Source organism: Ascidiella aspersa, chromosome 5 (genome assembly GCF_963924565.1).
Source record: "Ascidiella aspersa chromosome 5, kaAscAspe10.2, whole genome shotgun sequence".
Classification (NCBI taxonomy): domain Eukaryota; kingdom Metazoa; phylum Chordata; class Ascidiacea; order Phlebobranchia; family Ascidiidae; genus Ascidiella; species Ascidiella aspersa.
In genome coordinates this window covers 6,061,646-6,077,722 of record NC_139451.1, presented here as the reverse complement: position 1 = coordinate 6,077,722, position 16,077 = coordinate 6,061,646, and the positions used below count along the sequence as shown (strand labels likewise).

At 34.8% G+C, this 16,077-nt stretch overlaps 2 protein-coding genes across 2 annotated transcripts; one reads left to right on the top strand and one right to left on the bottom strand.

The window, feature by feature from the left end:
- Positions 1 to 214: 214 nt before the first annotated feature.
- Positions 215 to 7,755, bottom strand: LOC146141626 (uncharacterized). The gene is made up of 8 exons (XM_083390260.1): positions 7,650 to 7,755; positions 7,012 to 7,118; positions 4,789 to 4,921; positions 4,150 to 4,233; positions 2,963 to 3,082; positions 2,239 to 2,331; positions 1,750 to 1,872; positions 215 to 800 (listed from the first exon to the last, which is right to left on the bottom strand). The coding sequence occupies exons 1-8, from the start codon at positions 7,692 to 7,694 to the stop codon at positions 654 to 656; spliced, it is 852 nt and encodes a 283-aa protein (XP_083246386.1). The 5' UTR covers positions 7,695 to 7,755; the 3' UTR covers positions 215 to 653.
- A 2,829-nt stretch (positions 7,756 to 10,584) lies between these two features.
- LOC146141625 (ferritin heavy chain B-like) lies at positions 10,585 to 15,972 on the top strand. The gene is made up of 7 exons (XM_083390193.1): positions 10,585 to 10,714; positions 11,326 to 11,418; positions 13,379 to 13,525; positions 13,949 to 14,055; positions 14,689 to 14,767; positions 14,919 to 15,032; positions 15,769 to 15,972. The coding sequence occupies exons 1-7, from the start codon at positions 10,649 to 10,651 to the stop codon at positions 15,913 to 15,915; spliced, it is 753 nt and encodes a 250-aa protein (XP_083246319.1). The 5' UTR covers positions 10,585 to 10,648; the 3' UTR covers positions 15,916 to 15,972.
- The last annotated feature ends 105 nt before the right edge of the window (positions 15,973 to 16,077 follow it).

Here is a 16,077-nt window from a genome sequence, read left to right as displayed (position 1 = left end):
AAGTTCGTTTGCGCAGGATTGAATCACCACAGAGCGACCCATTTTTTGATCCTGCGCGACCCATACTTTGACAACCACTGACTTAAATCCACTGGAAAATATGTTTTAATTGTTTCTGATGAGGAAAAGTAATTGAAATAAGTATTTTGGTTTATTCGCCTTTATTAGACAATCTTTGAGACACACCAAATAAAAGTATTTTGGGTGAATTTATTACAAGGTGATCATTTAGTAGTGATGTTGTAACAGTAAAATAGAAAAATTTCTCGAAAATTAATTGCAGGAAATAACAAAATATTTTTTAATTGAGTGTAGCAACCATAAACGGCTCAATGTTGCAATTTTCAATTTCAACTGCAATAAGTTTAAATGAAATTTTTACAAAAATGCGTTTTTTTTTCAACAAACAAAAAATAATTCAAGACAACAAAATTTTAATTTGCTAATTTCAGTTTAAAAACACAGAATGCTGAAAGCAGTTCGTAACAAAGAATGTATTATTTTAGAAAAGCATCGAAGATAATATTGATTAAAGGCAAAAACGCTTCTAAGTTTTAAACAGGAAAATGTTTTAAAAGAAAAAACTGTTTTTTGAGTGAAACATCAAGGATAATAATGATTAAAGACGGACAGCGCTTCAGATAAAAAAGTTTTTAATTGAAGAGCTTGTCGAAAATAAATTGTCCCAGTCCCTTGCTATTTCCCTTGGTGATTTTCTTAACGGACTTTTTGTAGTTGGAAAGAGTCTTCATCGATTTGGTAACCTTGGCTAGCAAGTCGTTGGCGACAAACTCAATCAACTGAAATAAAAACAAAATGAAATTATGTCTTAAAACCACATAATAAACTAAATGTTTATATACAACATATAATATACTGGCCCATGTGAATGACGACAATGATTTCAAAATAAAGAAAATGTTATTTTGACTTTTATGTCAATATACAGCTTAAAAGTGTTTAATGTGTAAAACTTATAAATGTTAATGAAAAACACTTGATTTAAGTTATTTGACAAAATAATTAAGTCAAGGAAAGTCAATTGAAAACAGTAACTTAAGTGCAAGTCAATGACTTAAGTCACTACAACACTGTCATTTACTGTCTGATGGTATGTAAATTCCAAAATTGCCAATTTCAAGCTTGCATAGAAACGTAGGGTTGAATTTGAAGGGCAAACAGTCAAGGAATAATTTATCTAATTTGGTTAGTTTTTAAAATAAAAATGTTTCTTTTGCGGGACTGATAAAACGCTTTGCAAACCCCTAATGGTAGGGGTTCTTAAACTAAAGCGGATCCCTATTTATATTTTTTTTTATTTCATTTATTTTTTCTTCGATAGGACAAGGACAGGGCAAGATTTTTCTAATATGTTGTTTTAAGTTGACGTCATAAAAAGACTTAAAAAACATGCTATTTTCGGTACAACAAATGTTAAACTGAAATGGAGTTTATACATTAAAGAAGATTGTGCTAATGTAATTTTTTAATTAGAATTTTGCTTGGAAAAATCTATTCTATTTTTTATGCACACTACGAATAAATTAGGCTATACCTTTGTAGACCCCCCAAAACTATTCCTCCTAAAAAACCTACCCCAAAGCGTGCATGGACCAATTTTGAGAACACCCGCCTTAGGGTCAACTTACCTCACTTTTGAGACCATTGTGTTACACAATTAAAAGTAAACACGAGGTGAACAGTCTAAAATTACGTCATAATGCACTTTTTTTGAATGATGCAATTTACCTCGAAGTCTTCCACGTCTTGTGCGTGATGCAGAATGTTAGTGAGCATTCTGGCGATATCTCTCTCCAAGCTGAAGGCGGTGTGGAAAGCTTGATGGAGGTCGCTTGGCCTTTCTATGCCCCCCTACAGAATGCAGAACATAACCAAATTAAAAACATATAAACATGAAATGATAAAAACAATACAAAATTGGCATATCACAAAAAATTTAAACCTTATTGGTGAACGAAACAAAGGTATGAAAATTAAAAGGCATTTAAAACCGAAAAGAATAACTAGTTTAAATTAGATTTTGTAGCCCAAATATGTAAATTTGAGAATATTTTAAAGATAAAAAATCATAGTTTTTAATTTAGTGAAAAATGGCAACTTACTGCAAAAAATACTCCAATTAGTGCATAATTTAACTATTTTTAATTGCCTTCCGCGTTTTCTATAGCTTAGCTAACAATGGTATGAAAAACTGCAAGGTTTTCAAGTTAAACTCACGTTGATATTTTGCTGAAGTCCCGAGAAGGTTCGGTTGAAAAGGAAACAAGAGTAGTTTGGAGGGTTGCTGCCGTCCAGTTCAGCTGTTGTAACCTAAAATAGTAGAAGTATTAACCTCAATAAATAGCCTACAGTAAATCAGCAAACTCCATCTACTCTCCAGTGTTGTAAACAAGAACCTTAGTCCAAGTCAAGTAATTTTGAGCAAATAACAAGTCAAGGCCAAGTTAAGTCATAATTAGATCAAGACAATTTTAAGTCAAGTCCTTGTCATACCAATCGATCGTTACATTATAAAATTAGTAAACTCGTCCGAATTTGAGCAATAACTCAAGTAAAATATATAAACACAACATATAGCAAGTAAAATGTTTAATGTGCAAATATTAGGATAACTCTGTAGACTGTATTCCGCCAAATTAAGTAACTAAAATAAGGTGGTTATTCAGCATTCAACTTAAAGTGGTGTCGTATAATTAATCCAATCACAATACATTAGTTGGAAAATATCCTTAGAGGTGGACAATTAAGTCTTTTTGAAATCTTAGTGTATATATAAAAATTAAATGATTTACTTTTCCAGAAATGGGTTTAATAGAAATAAAATGATTTGCGTGATACCATTAGCAACTAATTCTAAGGGTAGATTATTAACTTACAAAGGTGAAAATCAAGCGGCAATGGGGTTGCATAGTTGGAGACCACTGGTTATAATATAACTTACGTGCTTCGCGAGAATGTAGGTAACCACTTTGTCCAATGTTTCGGCACTTCCACTGGCATAAGCCCTGAAGAATTTGGCAACGTTTGGGTAGTAGTTGTTCGAGGCACGTAATGAGTGGCTCTGGAAGCATAAAACAAAAAATATGTCAAGTTTCATATTAATTTCCTAGATCTTTCATGGTTTGTACGGTCATTGACGGATTCTTTTATTCCTATACCCGATATTTGGGCAAAATATAACGCAATCCGATCCGTTTCCAAACAACGTCATTTGTATGCTTTATTCAGCAAAATTGGTCAAAGTGATAAGTTCAAACCTAATTGTTTTTATCGAAATTTTTTGCGTTTCTGTTAGAAAATCTACTTATAACCGATGTTTTATTGTAATATTTTTTTAAATTTATGTCAAGGTAGAGGAAACATTGGATCGAAAAACATGGCTGTAAACCTGTAATGCACAGATAGCTTTGTTATCGGCGCAGTGATACAAGCCTAGTATCGGACGAGCATCAATACTACCACCTGGCATAGGTTATTGGAGCCCATCAAACATTATTGGACATCCCATTACATAAGACCTTTGACGTCGATGCCGCTGCTCGTAAATGAAAAATACTATATAGATTTAAATATTACTGTATAAATCGACGACATGCTTTTAATCTTACAACCACACAGAAGTTTTTACCAATGTTGTAAAACAGGTCATTTTGTCCCAGTCAAGTCATTTGTGAAATAATCCAAGTCCAAATCAAGTCTTTTGCAACAAATAACAAGTCAATTCCCAGGCCAAATCATGGGTTACCCAAGTCAAGTGCCAGTCAAGTTATTACTGGAGCAATCGGCTTCAAGTGAAGTCATTAACGTAAAATAAAACGTAAAACTATTAAAATTGTTAAATTTGTCCAAATATGAGCGACAACTCAACTGAAAATGACAAAAACGCCATACACCATAAGCAACATTTTTTGTATGCAAAGTTTGAGAATAATATCCCAGTTTTATTACCAAATATGCGATCAAAACACTTAATGTTAACCCAGGTTATTTGATACAATGACTTAAGTCCAAGTCAAGTGATTTGTGCGAAAGACTAAAGTTAAGTTAAATCATTTTGGTCAAAGACTTAAGTCAAGTCAAGCCAAGTCATTCAAAAACAGAGCAACACTGCCACACAGAACTTCTTACCAGGTTTAGAAACTCATATTGCTGTGTCAACAACCTTGGAACTAGACTCCTAGCCATGATGGCTATCGGCAGATCTCTTATGTCCTATAAAACATAAAGTTATAATATAAATATAGTATTAAATTGCTACAAATCTATGTTTAGCTTATTTCTATGTTTAGCTTGCTTTTAAAAAACATATTGTTTTCTAAACACGACTAAATCTTTCCATTTTGTAGACGCATTAAATATAATTATAAATTACATTTTGTCATATTCGCTCTCTAAAATGCTTGTTATTAAAAGAAGAACTTTTGGTAGATTTCGGAGCTTGTAATTCGTAGTGCGAATCAGTGTTTTTTTAAGGTGTTTTGGGGGACCGAAACGGTCAAGCCTATATTGCGTTAGTTTATTTTTTAAATATTTTGACGACAATTTTGCATCAAAATTTTACTATAATTTATCATTGTAAGTTTTACAAATTGATTGGCTGGAGTCGGAAATATTGGACCCGTAAGCCTCAGAAAGGTAGTCTCGAAATGGGTAAAGCTTTAAAAATACAGTCCAATACCAAAAAGGTTTGAAACACTGCTTTAACTGACTAATCAAGTTTCAACACATTATCACGTCACAATGCATCCATTATGACGTCGCACGTACCACGAGCTTCACGGTCTGCTGCTCAATAACACCCTGGTCGGTTTTGTTCTTGAGCTTGAAGAGATAATCGGCCGGCCGGCGCAAAGTAACACGGACCGATGCGGCGTCAGGGTTGGCGATGTTCAGGCCCGTGCTGAAACAGTGTGAGTAAAGGTTAAGTTGTTCAATATCAATAAGTGCTGTGTTGGTGGAAAAATGGTTAATAAACGAGGGCAGCAAAATCAATTTGGAACCTAACGAAATGCCATTTTTGATTGGTTAAAATCGTTGAGTATTATTTTATCGATATTGAATGTTGATCATTTTGTAGACATTAAACGTTATGTAAACCGACTGTTTTAACCTCGTCTATTCATATCAAGTAGGGGTGTTCGATAATATTGGGTCGAAACCATACTGATGTAGGAACTTCGGTAATGATTTGAGGTCCAACGCAGTAATTTTTAGCTTCAACGCGTAATTTATCCAAAAATAGTAGACGAACTAAACTTATCAACGCCTAAGCTAATAAAATTCCCTTTAAACGCTTCCAATTAATTAATTTTGCTTTTGGGGGCATAGAGTCAGTTTAAATAAATACATATATGTTAAGCCTTAGTACAGTGATGGACAACTTTTTTGTCGCGGCCCAAAATACTCTTTCCAGAGCTACTAAAGGCCCACCACGTAAAACCACTAAAGCAGGGATGTCCAACATATTAGCAGAATGGGCCGCATTGCCACTTTAAAAATTTCGATGGGCCGCAACACCTTTCAAATTAAAGGGGTGACGTCATAAGTTACGTCATATCGTGACGTCATAAAACAACTTAACTTAAAACACCCGCTCTTCGAGAGTGAACTCATGCGCAAATATGCAAGTAATCTCGACCTTATTTATTAGTTTTATTATGACGAAGCGCGAAAATTTAAGTTTTTACACGTTTGGGCTGATATATTTCCTTAAAACGGTCCGCAAAAACAAACATCTTGCTGAGCGATGATGGGTGCACAAAGTGTTCGATGGACGTCAAAATGCGACATTACACTCGATTAAAGTCTCACAAAAAACATAAGATTAGGTCTACATCAAATACTGCGCGTTGTACACGTTTTGATGATAGTCGAAATAATTGTTTTTGATAAAGCTACTGAAAGTGAGAATAATTGGTGGACCGCACGTAAATATCAGGCGGGTCGCAATGCGTCAAACTTCCGTCAACAATAAATTTAGAAACACCTGTTGTTATCTAGCGAACTCGTGTGCAAATATGTAGCTAAAATCCTAATCGCGTAACCCGAAAAACAGGGGGTTTCTTGTTTCAATTTGGCAGAATTTTAATTAAAAGGATACGTGAAGCATGAGGCATATTAAATAGATTCGAACTGCTTTAAAAAGGCATATTTATATTCTACTTTAACTAACACAAATAGGACTGTAGAGTTTATAAGTCACACCATGCAACTTGCCATAAAAAGCATATCGCGTTTTGGCTGTATATAAGATTTAAGTCAGGGGTGTCCAACAAGCGGCACGCGTGCCAAATGTGACACGCGACCTAATAAAAAATGGCACGCAAGCCCTCTCTCAAAAATACTAAAATTGTTATTTAGCCAATTGCCAAAAAAGCTCAATTTCTTATTCAGCCAATTGTCAGAAAATACTAAGTTTGTTATACAGCCAATTGTTATTGTTTGTTCACAATATAAAACAATCGCGGCAATTACGACAACCAACAATTACTTTTGATATAGTAACATTATACTGTGTGGAGGAGGCTAGCATTCACATAATATTATATAGCTTGGTGTGAAAGAACAAAAGTCAGCTCACCGAGAGACACTTCTACTAGACAGTTGTTTTTAAGTTTAAATAAACGTTCTTATTTTTGGTAAAAAAGCGCTTTTATGATTAAAAAGAACTGGTTCGGTTACGAAACTTTGGCACGGGAAGAAGTTATAGGATAAAAATTGGCACGCCGGCATGTTTGAGTTGGACACCCCTGATTTAAGTAAAACAGTATAAGTGGAGCACCTGTGATGCAATAATGAGCCAAGATAAAAACTCTTGGCCACACCAACTTTCAGATTACAGTACAGTGAATGTACGACTACGACGCGGCCCACAACTACATGATAAAGGTAAACTATTAAACAATAGCTCGCGGTCCACAAAAATAGCACAAAGGCCAGCATTTGAGCCGCGGCCCACAGTATGCCGACCAGCACCGTCTTTGTACAAACCTGGACCAGTATGCCTTGTTGGCATTTGGATTGAGGAGTGTTACAACATCGCTTGGATTACATGAGGCTGTCTTGGGGCTGGTTAGTAACTGCGAGTAACAGTTCACCTAAAAGTGAAAAAGGGATTAGGCATTGATACTTCCAAAAGTCACGTTACAGTTACATATTAACTCCGGGTTATCCATGAGTATAAGTAGGGATGCCCGATAATATCGGGTACCGATACCTGATGCCGAGTGGTAAATTGGTAGGCTTTTGTTAACCATTATGTCTGTGTGAGTCTGTCAGTCTTGGATTGAAAAACATGGATTGCATCGTCGAATAAAACTTGTTAAAAGTTGTTTTCGTTGAAGGATTTCGGATAAATATCAAGCTATTGGCAATGTTGCAAACAGGTCATTTTGAAACGACTTAAGTCCACGCCAGGTCATTTTGAATAAATAACAAGCCAAGTCCCAGTCAATTCACAATTATAAGAGCAAGTCAAGACAAGTCCTTTGTCGAAAAGACTTAAGTCACATCAAGTAATTTAGGTCAAAATCATTAAATCAAGTGATTGACTTCAGTCATTGCAACACTGGCTATCAGACAGACAGTTAACACAATCGTTTACTTGTTTGACAGAGAAAAGGACTTACCTGTGTTATAACAGCCACCAATAACCACCCAACTTTATTCCACATTGTGTCAGTGGGTTCGCATTCAGATACACAACAAGTCGAACTTAAATATGCGCAAAACCTGAAAAAGAAACACAACTTTGGAGCACAATGGCTGGAGGTTGTAGTAAGACATAGTAATCATATCAAAAGCCATAGAGATGAAGGCTACGAAATCGAAGTCGGGACTCTAGTAAGACTACGTAAAACTACCCGAATCTCAAGTCCGACGTGCGCATACGCATTGCCAAATTTCGAAAATGATAATTGATAAGGCCGTCAACTGTCAATGCAAACGTAGAATAGCACATATGGTTGAATATTTTCCACCATGTAGTGTGAATGGACGAACTACATGACATCCCCATGGGCTAATTGCCGAATATCCACCGTATTGGTTACCTAAATGGGTAAAATACAGGCGACATAGCCGGATTCAGGACTCGGGTTCATTTCTTGGCCGTGCTCGAACTCGAGTTATGTTAACCGACTTCTTAGCCTTGTATATCAGTATGTGGCATTTTAAACCTTTCTATTTATTCATTTTTAACTTTTAAAACACAACCTTCAGCTGCACAACTACATAACCTTGTTCTACACCAAACTTGACCATAAACTGTACAGTACACCGTTGGATCGCTTTAATTAAACAAATTCATTTTTAACACTGTCGATTAAGTTTTAAAGACTCTTTGTTTGAACTTTAATGAAACTAATGTACAAACCATCTAAATGTCTTGCCTAATTCATCTTAAAATCTAAACTGAACTTTATCTTCAAGCCAATATTTTGAATTAAAAGATAATCACCGTTAATTATTTAAAAACTTGCTGTTTCGCACGATATTTGAAACGTTAACAAAATGATACCTTCTTCTGCATGGGCTTTGATATTCTTACTAAGTTCTCCTCCAGCCATTGTGCTGCAAAGTTTATTGTCAGCCATACTGTTAGTGATTTCTAAACTAAAAACCTGCAGTGTTTGCATGTACACAGGTGCCATATAAGCCTGTACAACAAGGATGCTGTTTAAACCCTTCATTAAAAGTGCATACAGTGAAACCACCAAGTTTGTTTTTATCACGACTATAAATTTCATGCAAACCACTCACTATAATGTGCTGTGTGGTAAATATGCGATTATAATTCAGCTGAACAACATCGTAGAACATCTGAAAAGTAAACCAATCAATAAAAAACTAACCAGTGAAAACACCAAGTTCGAATTCTTCAAGTTAGCACTTCTAAATATCTAAAAAATGTTACGCAAGTCTATTTGCTGTGTGGCAAATACGCGATTGAAACTCAGCTGGACAACATGGCGGTACATCTCAACGGTAAATCATTAGGCTACCAAACCGTGCACAGTTGCACATACTCAAACCTTGACAAACAGCACATTTCTTCATACTTTCAGCCCGACGTCGAACCCAAAGCTCATTTCGCAACATTAGCGCTTCGCCAGAGTAAATAATGCAAGCTGGAACAACAACTGTTGACGCTTGTGCAATCAGCAAATATCTCCACAGGTCCAATGTTCAGATGGAATGGCACCAATCAGCAGCAGCTAAAGGCTATAAACCACTTTGTTGTGTGCCCTGGCAGCCCGATTGTGCAATAATCGCTTTCAGAGCGCCAGCCAGTCTCTGACTGTGCAAAGTTGACTTCAAACTGAGCTGTTGTGCTGCTGAACAGTGGGTGGTTTAGATTTCAGTTGTCTTGGCGAGCTTATAGCTTTCAGTTGTGTTTTGTTAGCAATGACTGAAGTGCAAGTAGTTACTGTAAAGCAGTATACAGGTTTATCAGTATCACTAAGTCAAAAGTCATTGAATTATTTTAAAAAGTGTTTGATGTTTGTCCGAAAGCCTTGGAACGGTGTTCGAATTTATTTTACATGCCGCTTTTGTGTGTTAAGAAATATATTATGTTCAGTAAGACCAGTTAAAATAACATTTCTTTTTATTGTGTTGACCACATTTTTACTACATACGTTTGTGTTTTACGAATTCTAAGCTAAGATAACAGTTTTGTTTGGGAGTTCTTTTGGCGCTGGTCCAGAATCGTACCACAATTATTAAATCAACGCACAGTATTTGGGTTAGGATGCGAGTTTGTGTTTGGGTGTGAGTGGGTCAAGTATTATTATATTTATTATTTAAAAATAATACTTGACACACGCTAATACCCACCCTACCCAAATAACAAGTAAAACTCATAGTTAAAAATATGAGTAAAAACAGGATCAGACGTTTTGTTTAAAGGAAAGTATATTTCGCCAAAGTGGCATCATCAGTTCCTGTAAGAGTACAAATAAATAAATAAAATCAGAGCGCAGCCATCAACAAACCAATAAAAGTAAACAATAAAATATTACAACATGATAATAGACTAAAAACGCAATGAAAAGCACTACAGCCTCGCAGGCAACATTTTACTCATGTTTTTAACTATGAGTTTTACTTGTTAATATACGCGTCAGCGAAGCAGTGATCGACTGGCTAAAACCTGCCGCCGATGGTTTTCGATTCTATAAATATACACCCTATTGTTGCTACCCAAATAATGTGCGCTGTGATGGGATGCTAGACCAGCACCCAATTTTTTAACTATTTTTATTGTGTTGACCACAGCATTTATTCTCTTTTGTTTTACAATTATATCAAAAAAACGTCGAACGATCTAATCTTAGGTCTAGGTCTTTGAAAGTCTCTAAATTTTCTTTAAAATCTTATTCAATTTTTTTAATTTTTTTCCTCAGAACAACCCTACATACGTTTGTGTTTTACGCATGCTAAGCTAAGATAACAATTTTGTTTGGAAGTTATTTTTCTCTTAATACAACAAACACAAAGCAAAAACAATTAAAATTTGATTAAAAAATAGATTTTTAGTTAAATAAAGCTTTCTATCACTTTAGGGAGTTTGTTATTTCAAGAATATTAAAGATTTTAGAAAGTTTTTCAAACAGAATTTAATAAAATGAAGCCGATGATTTTTGTGATTCTGTGTTTGGCGGTAGCTGTAACTGCAGATCAATGTCACGAGGTAAGAATCGTTTAACCTGTTAACAGTGTTTTTAAAGTTTAACAAAACTTCCTACGGCGCTCTCTAAAATCAACTTGGTTGAAATTTTAGACCCTAGCTAGGTAACAGCTTCAACTTTTCGTCAACAATGTGAAAAACAATGACTAAACGGAATTTTTTTCTTCTTTTATCTCTACGTTTACCTAATGTTCTGTTTAACCTTATTTTAGCTTACTTGTGGCCTTACACTTTATAAGAATTTAAAGGTTGTTATAGAGTGTCTCTATTTTATCGATAAAAATAGAGTGTCTCATTTTTATCGCTAATATCTCGTGCGTTTTACCAGTAAAAAATATAAATAAAAATAAAAGACAAAATACAAATTTGTCGAGCTTATTGAATGTTCGATTTTATAGAAAATCTGCCGTTGATTTACAAAAAATCCTAAAAATTAACTAAATTAAAACGCGTGAAATTAAAATAAATTAAAACGCGTTATTTCCCTTAAAAACGACAAAGAACCTATATTTTTAGCAGAATCTTCTAACGTGAATTTATTCTATAAAAAAACAGCCTTAAATTTTAAGTAAATTAAAGTCCCATAATACGACAACAAACCTATTTTTTTCCAGGACCTTCTTCCTTGCTTTGACAACAGAGTGAACGAACTCATCAACGACCAGATCGGCGTTGAGCTTCAGGGCCACTACACCTACCTTTACCTGGTGAGTTGTGACGTCATGCTGACACGGTGACGTCACCAATTTCACAACGCCATGACGTCGTACCTTGCATACGCCGGGGCCGCTGTACATTGTTACGCAAAAAATCCTAAGGCAGGGGTTCTTAATTTTTTTTAACGTTGACCCCCAAAATATATTTTGGGTTCGCTTGTACCAGGTTTGGCATTTTGTTTTTTAGGGTTGACGTCATAAAACAATTAGCATTAAGTAACCGTGGTTTTTAAGTCCAACAATGTAAAACTGAAACTGAAATTTAAATTGAGTTCAAACAAAGAAGGCGCCAAAGCGTTTTTCAACTTTTTTTTGTATTCTTCAAATATACCCCAAGATTTTAGTTAGGACTTAAAAGGGACCCCCTAAAACTAGTCCACGTACCCCAAGGGGTCTGCGGACCCCAGTTTTAGTACCCCTGTTCTAAGAAAAGCAAATACCGAGTTTACAAAGGACTAATCGTTCGTTTACGTATTTAGGTATTTTTTCATCATCGCGGACTGTTTATTATAACACGTTAGGACTCCATTCGATTTTTGAAACTCTTATTTTTTTGTGCCAAAATTATTTTTTTAAACTTCCAATAACAATGGTTGCAAATCTTGGATTCGTGGTTTTCTCTTCTTGACTTCTAATCAGCAAAAAAATGTATCAACCGATTTAGTCACAAACAAAATCTAACTCGAAAAACTAAAAGTAAAAAAAAACTCTTGATCAAACATTTGTTGAACGAAACAAATATTTCGTGCCATCAATACTTTTGTGAAGAAAATTTCATTCAGAACCATCAACAAACAAAACTAAAAAACAAACCTCGGATAAGTTTTTGATTCAATGAAACATAAAACCTTTTTTGCGTTCTACTAAAATAAGTGTCTATATTTCAACGCAAGAATAGCAAATACTGAATTTCTACAATCTGGTTTGCTTTTCCTTATTTCAAAGGTTCTTGAAGTTTTTCTAAAACGGTAAAAACCTTTTTTCTTCTCGTGGTGGACCAGTCGGCATGAATTTTTAGCGATAACGTCCCAAATTTGCGTCATAAAGCAAGTAGACTTAAGAAATCGGCTGTTGCTGTCCCAAAAAAATGTGAAACTGAAATGTGGACTAAATGCAATTAATGAGAAGGGGCCACAGCTTGTTTTTTCATTTAAAGTTTTTTTGTTAAAATAGGTAATAATTCAATTAAAGTTGTTCGTTTTCACGCAAAAAATGTTCGAAAACCTAATAAGACACTTTACGCTTTTATCACCCTTAAGTTTGTGGTGTTTTAATCGGGTTGAAGTAGTGTTTTCACCACCATGCCTTTGTCGCAATTCGTTTCAAACGGACCATTTGCAAGCAATATAATTGCACGCTCAATTAAAATCGAATCGTTTCCGTCATCTACTGTAGGTTTGTGGCAACCTCACCAAACGAGTTTATTTTTGTGCAAAACTAGAATTCATCTACATTTTGCCTAAAGTACTTGATGTTTTCAATGTTTACCTTGGGGCTATTTGCTAAACTACGATTCGACCGCTGTAATATTTTTTTAACTTAGTATATTCTTTACCATTTGTGTACTATGCACTACTAATAAGTACACATATCTTTTTGAAAAAAAATGTGTCCTTTCTCAACCGGAGGTGCCATCTCTAATGCTCAAGGGTGCCGAGAGATATTTGAGAATCTGATTTTTGCTTAACTTTTTGTAAACATTAGGGTGAAATAAATCCAACTATAACTTCCTACGTTGTGTAGAGTTGATGTGCGTTGTCCCTGTTCCGTTTATTGTGACATTCTAGTGAATTACCTACTAAAAAAACTTGTAGGGGCAACATGACTACTATAAAATTTATTCTAAACCTAAGTGAAGTATGAACTTTTAAAACTTTTTTTTTTAATTCTGTCTAATAAGAGACAGAATTTTTATTTTTTTCTATTATTGACAAGTTGATGTTCATTTCAGTCGCACTTTTACCAACAACACAACTACTATTACCCGAAAGCGGCCAAGTACTTCAGAGCAAAGGCTGATGAGGAAATGCAACACGCCGAGAAGTTCATCGACTATCAAAACCAGAGGGGAGGCCAACACAACATCAGGACTGTGATAGTAAGAAGCAGTGTTTGAAATGACTTGACTGAAGTGGCCTTAAGTAACTGTTTTAAATGACTTGACTTACTATTTGGGGCAAAATGACTTTGGTTAGAATGAGGTGTTTTCATTTGGTATTTTTTTTATATGAAATTAGGTTATTTGTCTTATTTTTCCACATAAAACAGTTTGCTTTCCTTTATATGTTTCTTTTTTTAGGTCAGTTTTTGTTTTGTTATTAGCTGATAAAAGTTTTTTTAACTTGGTTGCAGAAAGTAGGCTAATGTTAACGTTAAACCTGACGGGAGAGAAAAATGTTAAAGAACTCAAATGACTATTGCCGCTGGACAAATCACTATTTCATTGCTATTGCTATTGAACGTAGCAAACCAATAAATCTTTCCCGCAGTTTTTGACATTGCATTATTCTTTCTGTTGCAGAAAAAGTCGAACGGGTCTTGCCAAACGATCACTAGCTTACTCGACGGGTTTAAGTGCGCCAAGGAGTTGGAATTGGAGGTGACGAGAGCACTCACAAACCTGCTTGCGTGAGAATTACCAATTTTATCTATTAATATTTGTTACAACTTACAATCACGAGAGGATATAGGATTTTTTTTTTAAGTAGAAGGCAGGAGTTTTTTTAGACACGACGTCGCAAAGTGAGGTCAAGTGTGACTTTACAAAGTTACTTTAAAAAGTGAAGTCACAAAGTTACTTTAAAAAGTGATGTCACAAAGTTACTTCAAAATGTGACGTCACAAAGTTGCTTTAAAATGTGTCGTCACAAAGTTGCTTTAAAATGTGACGTCACAAGTTACTTTAAATGTGACGTCACAAGGTTACTTCAAATGTGACGTCACAAGGTTACTTAAACTGTTACGTCACAAAGTTACTTCGCAAAATGAAGTCACAAAGTTACGCCTATACGTGACGCCACAAAGTGATTGCACTTTCTTTCCAAAACTGCCTTAAAAGTTTGGTTTATTTACGCAAAGCGAGAAAAAGTTTAGGATTTCAAAAATTTAACATAGAAACCTAATTCGGATTTGCCCAGGAAAAAAGCTCTTTCGTAGAAATTATAGTTTTGGGGGAACAATTAAAATGACTTGTTTACTACACTGATAGAAACCATCTATTTAAGAAACAATTCCAATTAAAACCACTGTTGTTCTTTACAGCCAAGTTTCAGATGTCAAGGCTGATTTTTCCAACTGCGGAGAACTTGCTGATCACTCCAAAGATCTGCTTCTTGGTCAGGTAATTATTTTAAATTACACCTTTCAGATAAAGCATTTTGCATACAATTTTTTTAATAATGCTCGACATTGTGGAGTGCTAACATCTTTTATTCAAAGTATTTCTCATATGTCAGGTATTTTATTTGAATCGTATAACACTTGTTTTTCAGTCGATTATTGTGACCGCCAATGCTGGAACAAAAGCATTCCACAGCCATGACTGTAGTGCTATTGGAGACAAAACAAATGCTGCAAACCTTATCCAAAAAGTTGAATACGTCGAGGTAAATTGTAATACAACTAAATTTAGGAATCGTAGTTTAGCAAATGGACTAATTCATACTTGTTCCGGTTACTTCGACCATTTAAACTTTTTAATTTAAACATTTTCGTCAAACGAAGGAAGCCTGAATAACCATAGTTTGCTATTCCCCGGTTCAGACTATTACAGTACAGGATAAAAAAACTAAATTTTTTCAATTTGTTCTTCTGTGGTGGTGTTTAGTTGTATATGTCATCTTTCCCTAGTTAGGCCTCAAACACTAAAAATAAATAATTTTGCCCAAAGGACTTTAAAGTCATTGAAAAACAGTGCTCGGAGTTAAGTCATTTAGGTTAAATTAGGTAATTCGAAAATGGTGACTTAAAGGCCAATTCAATTATACAAGCGACTTAAGTGAATTATTTTTGCCCAAACGACTTAATTTAAGCCAGGTCATTTTTTCGAAGATACTCCGGTTAAGTCACGTCATTCAAAAATAGTGACTCAGTTCAAGTAATTTTGCCAAAGAGACTTACGTTATATCAGGTAATTTTAAAAAAGTGACTCAAGTCCAGATATTTTGCCAAAGAGACATAAGTTAAGTCAAGTCATTTGAAAACAGTAACTTAAGTAAAGTAATTTAAAAAATCGTAACTTAAGTCAAACTGCCAAAAAGACTTAAGTGCTTTTTTTACGTCATTGAAACAACTAGTTACGTCATTGAAACACTAGTACAAAGATACACAATTTCATTCCAGCTTGCTGAGATGATAGCCCACGACTTCTTGGGTCACCAACTTGAAGACACGAAGGAACTGGCCAACTACGTTTCAATTCTGCAAAGTTTCGGATCGCAAAACGAGAACCTTGGAAGTTTTCTCGCTGACAAGAACTTTGAGTTTTAACAAGGTCGCTTTTTATTGGCTTTCTTTAAAAAGTAAATAATTCTCCATGATTCAAGACAAAAATAAATGTAAATGTGTTGGAAGAAAAATTGAAACATTGAAAACAACACATTCTCAAATGTAGAAACAAGCACAAATAAACAAAACTTGAGTCACTTGCCG

What these genes read in the sequence shown, in the direction of transcription:
- LOC146141626 (XM_083390260.1), bottom strand. Translation starts at nt 7,694, where the DNA reads ATGTGGAATAAAGTTGGGTGGTTATTGGTGGCTGTTATAACACAG. An exon ending in TGGTGGCTGTTATAACACAG is followed by an intron (nt 7,119 to 7,649) that starts GTAAGTCCTTTT and finishes TTTCACTTTTAG; the next exon opens with GTGAACTGTTACTCGCAGTT. An exon ending in GACTTCAGCAAAATATCAAC is followed by an intron (nt 1,873 to 2,238) that starts GTGAGTTTAACT and finishes TGCATTCTGTAG; the next exon opens with GGGGGCATAGAAAGGCCAAG.
- LOC146141625 (XM_083390193.1), top strand. Translation starts at nt 10,649, where the DNA reads ATGAAGCCGATGATTTTTGTGATTCTGTGTTTGGCGGTAGCTGTAACT. An exon ending in ACTACACCTACCTTTACCTG is followed by an intron (nt 11,419 to 13,378) that starts GTGAGTTGTGAC and finishes TGTTCATTTCAG; the next exon opens with TCGCACTTTTACCAACAACA. An exon ending in GCACTCACAAACCTGCTTGC is followed by an intron (nt 14,056 to 14,688) that starts GTGAGAATTACC and finishes TGTTCTTTACAG; the next exon opens with CCAAGTTTCAGATGTCAAGG.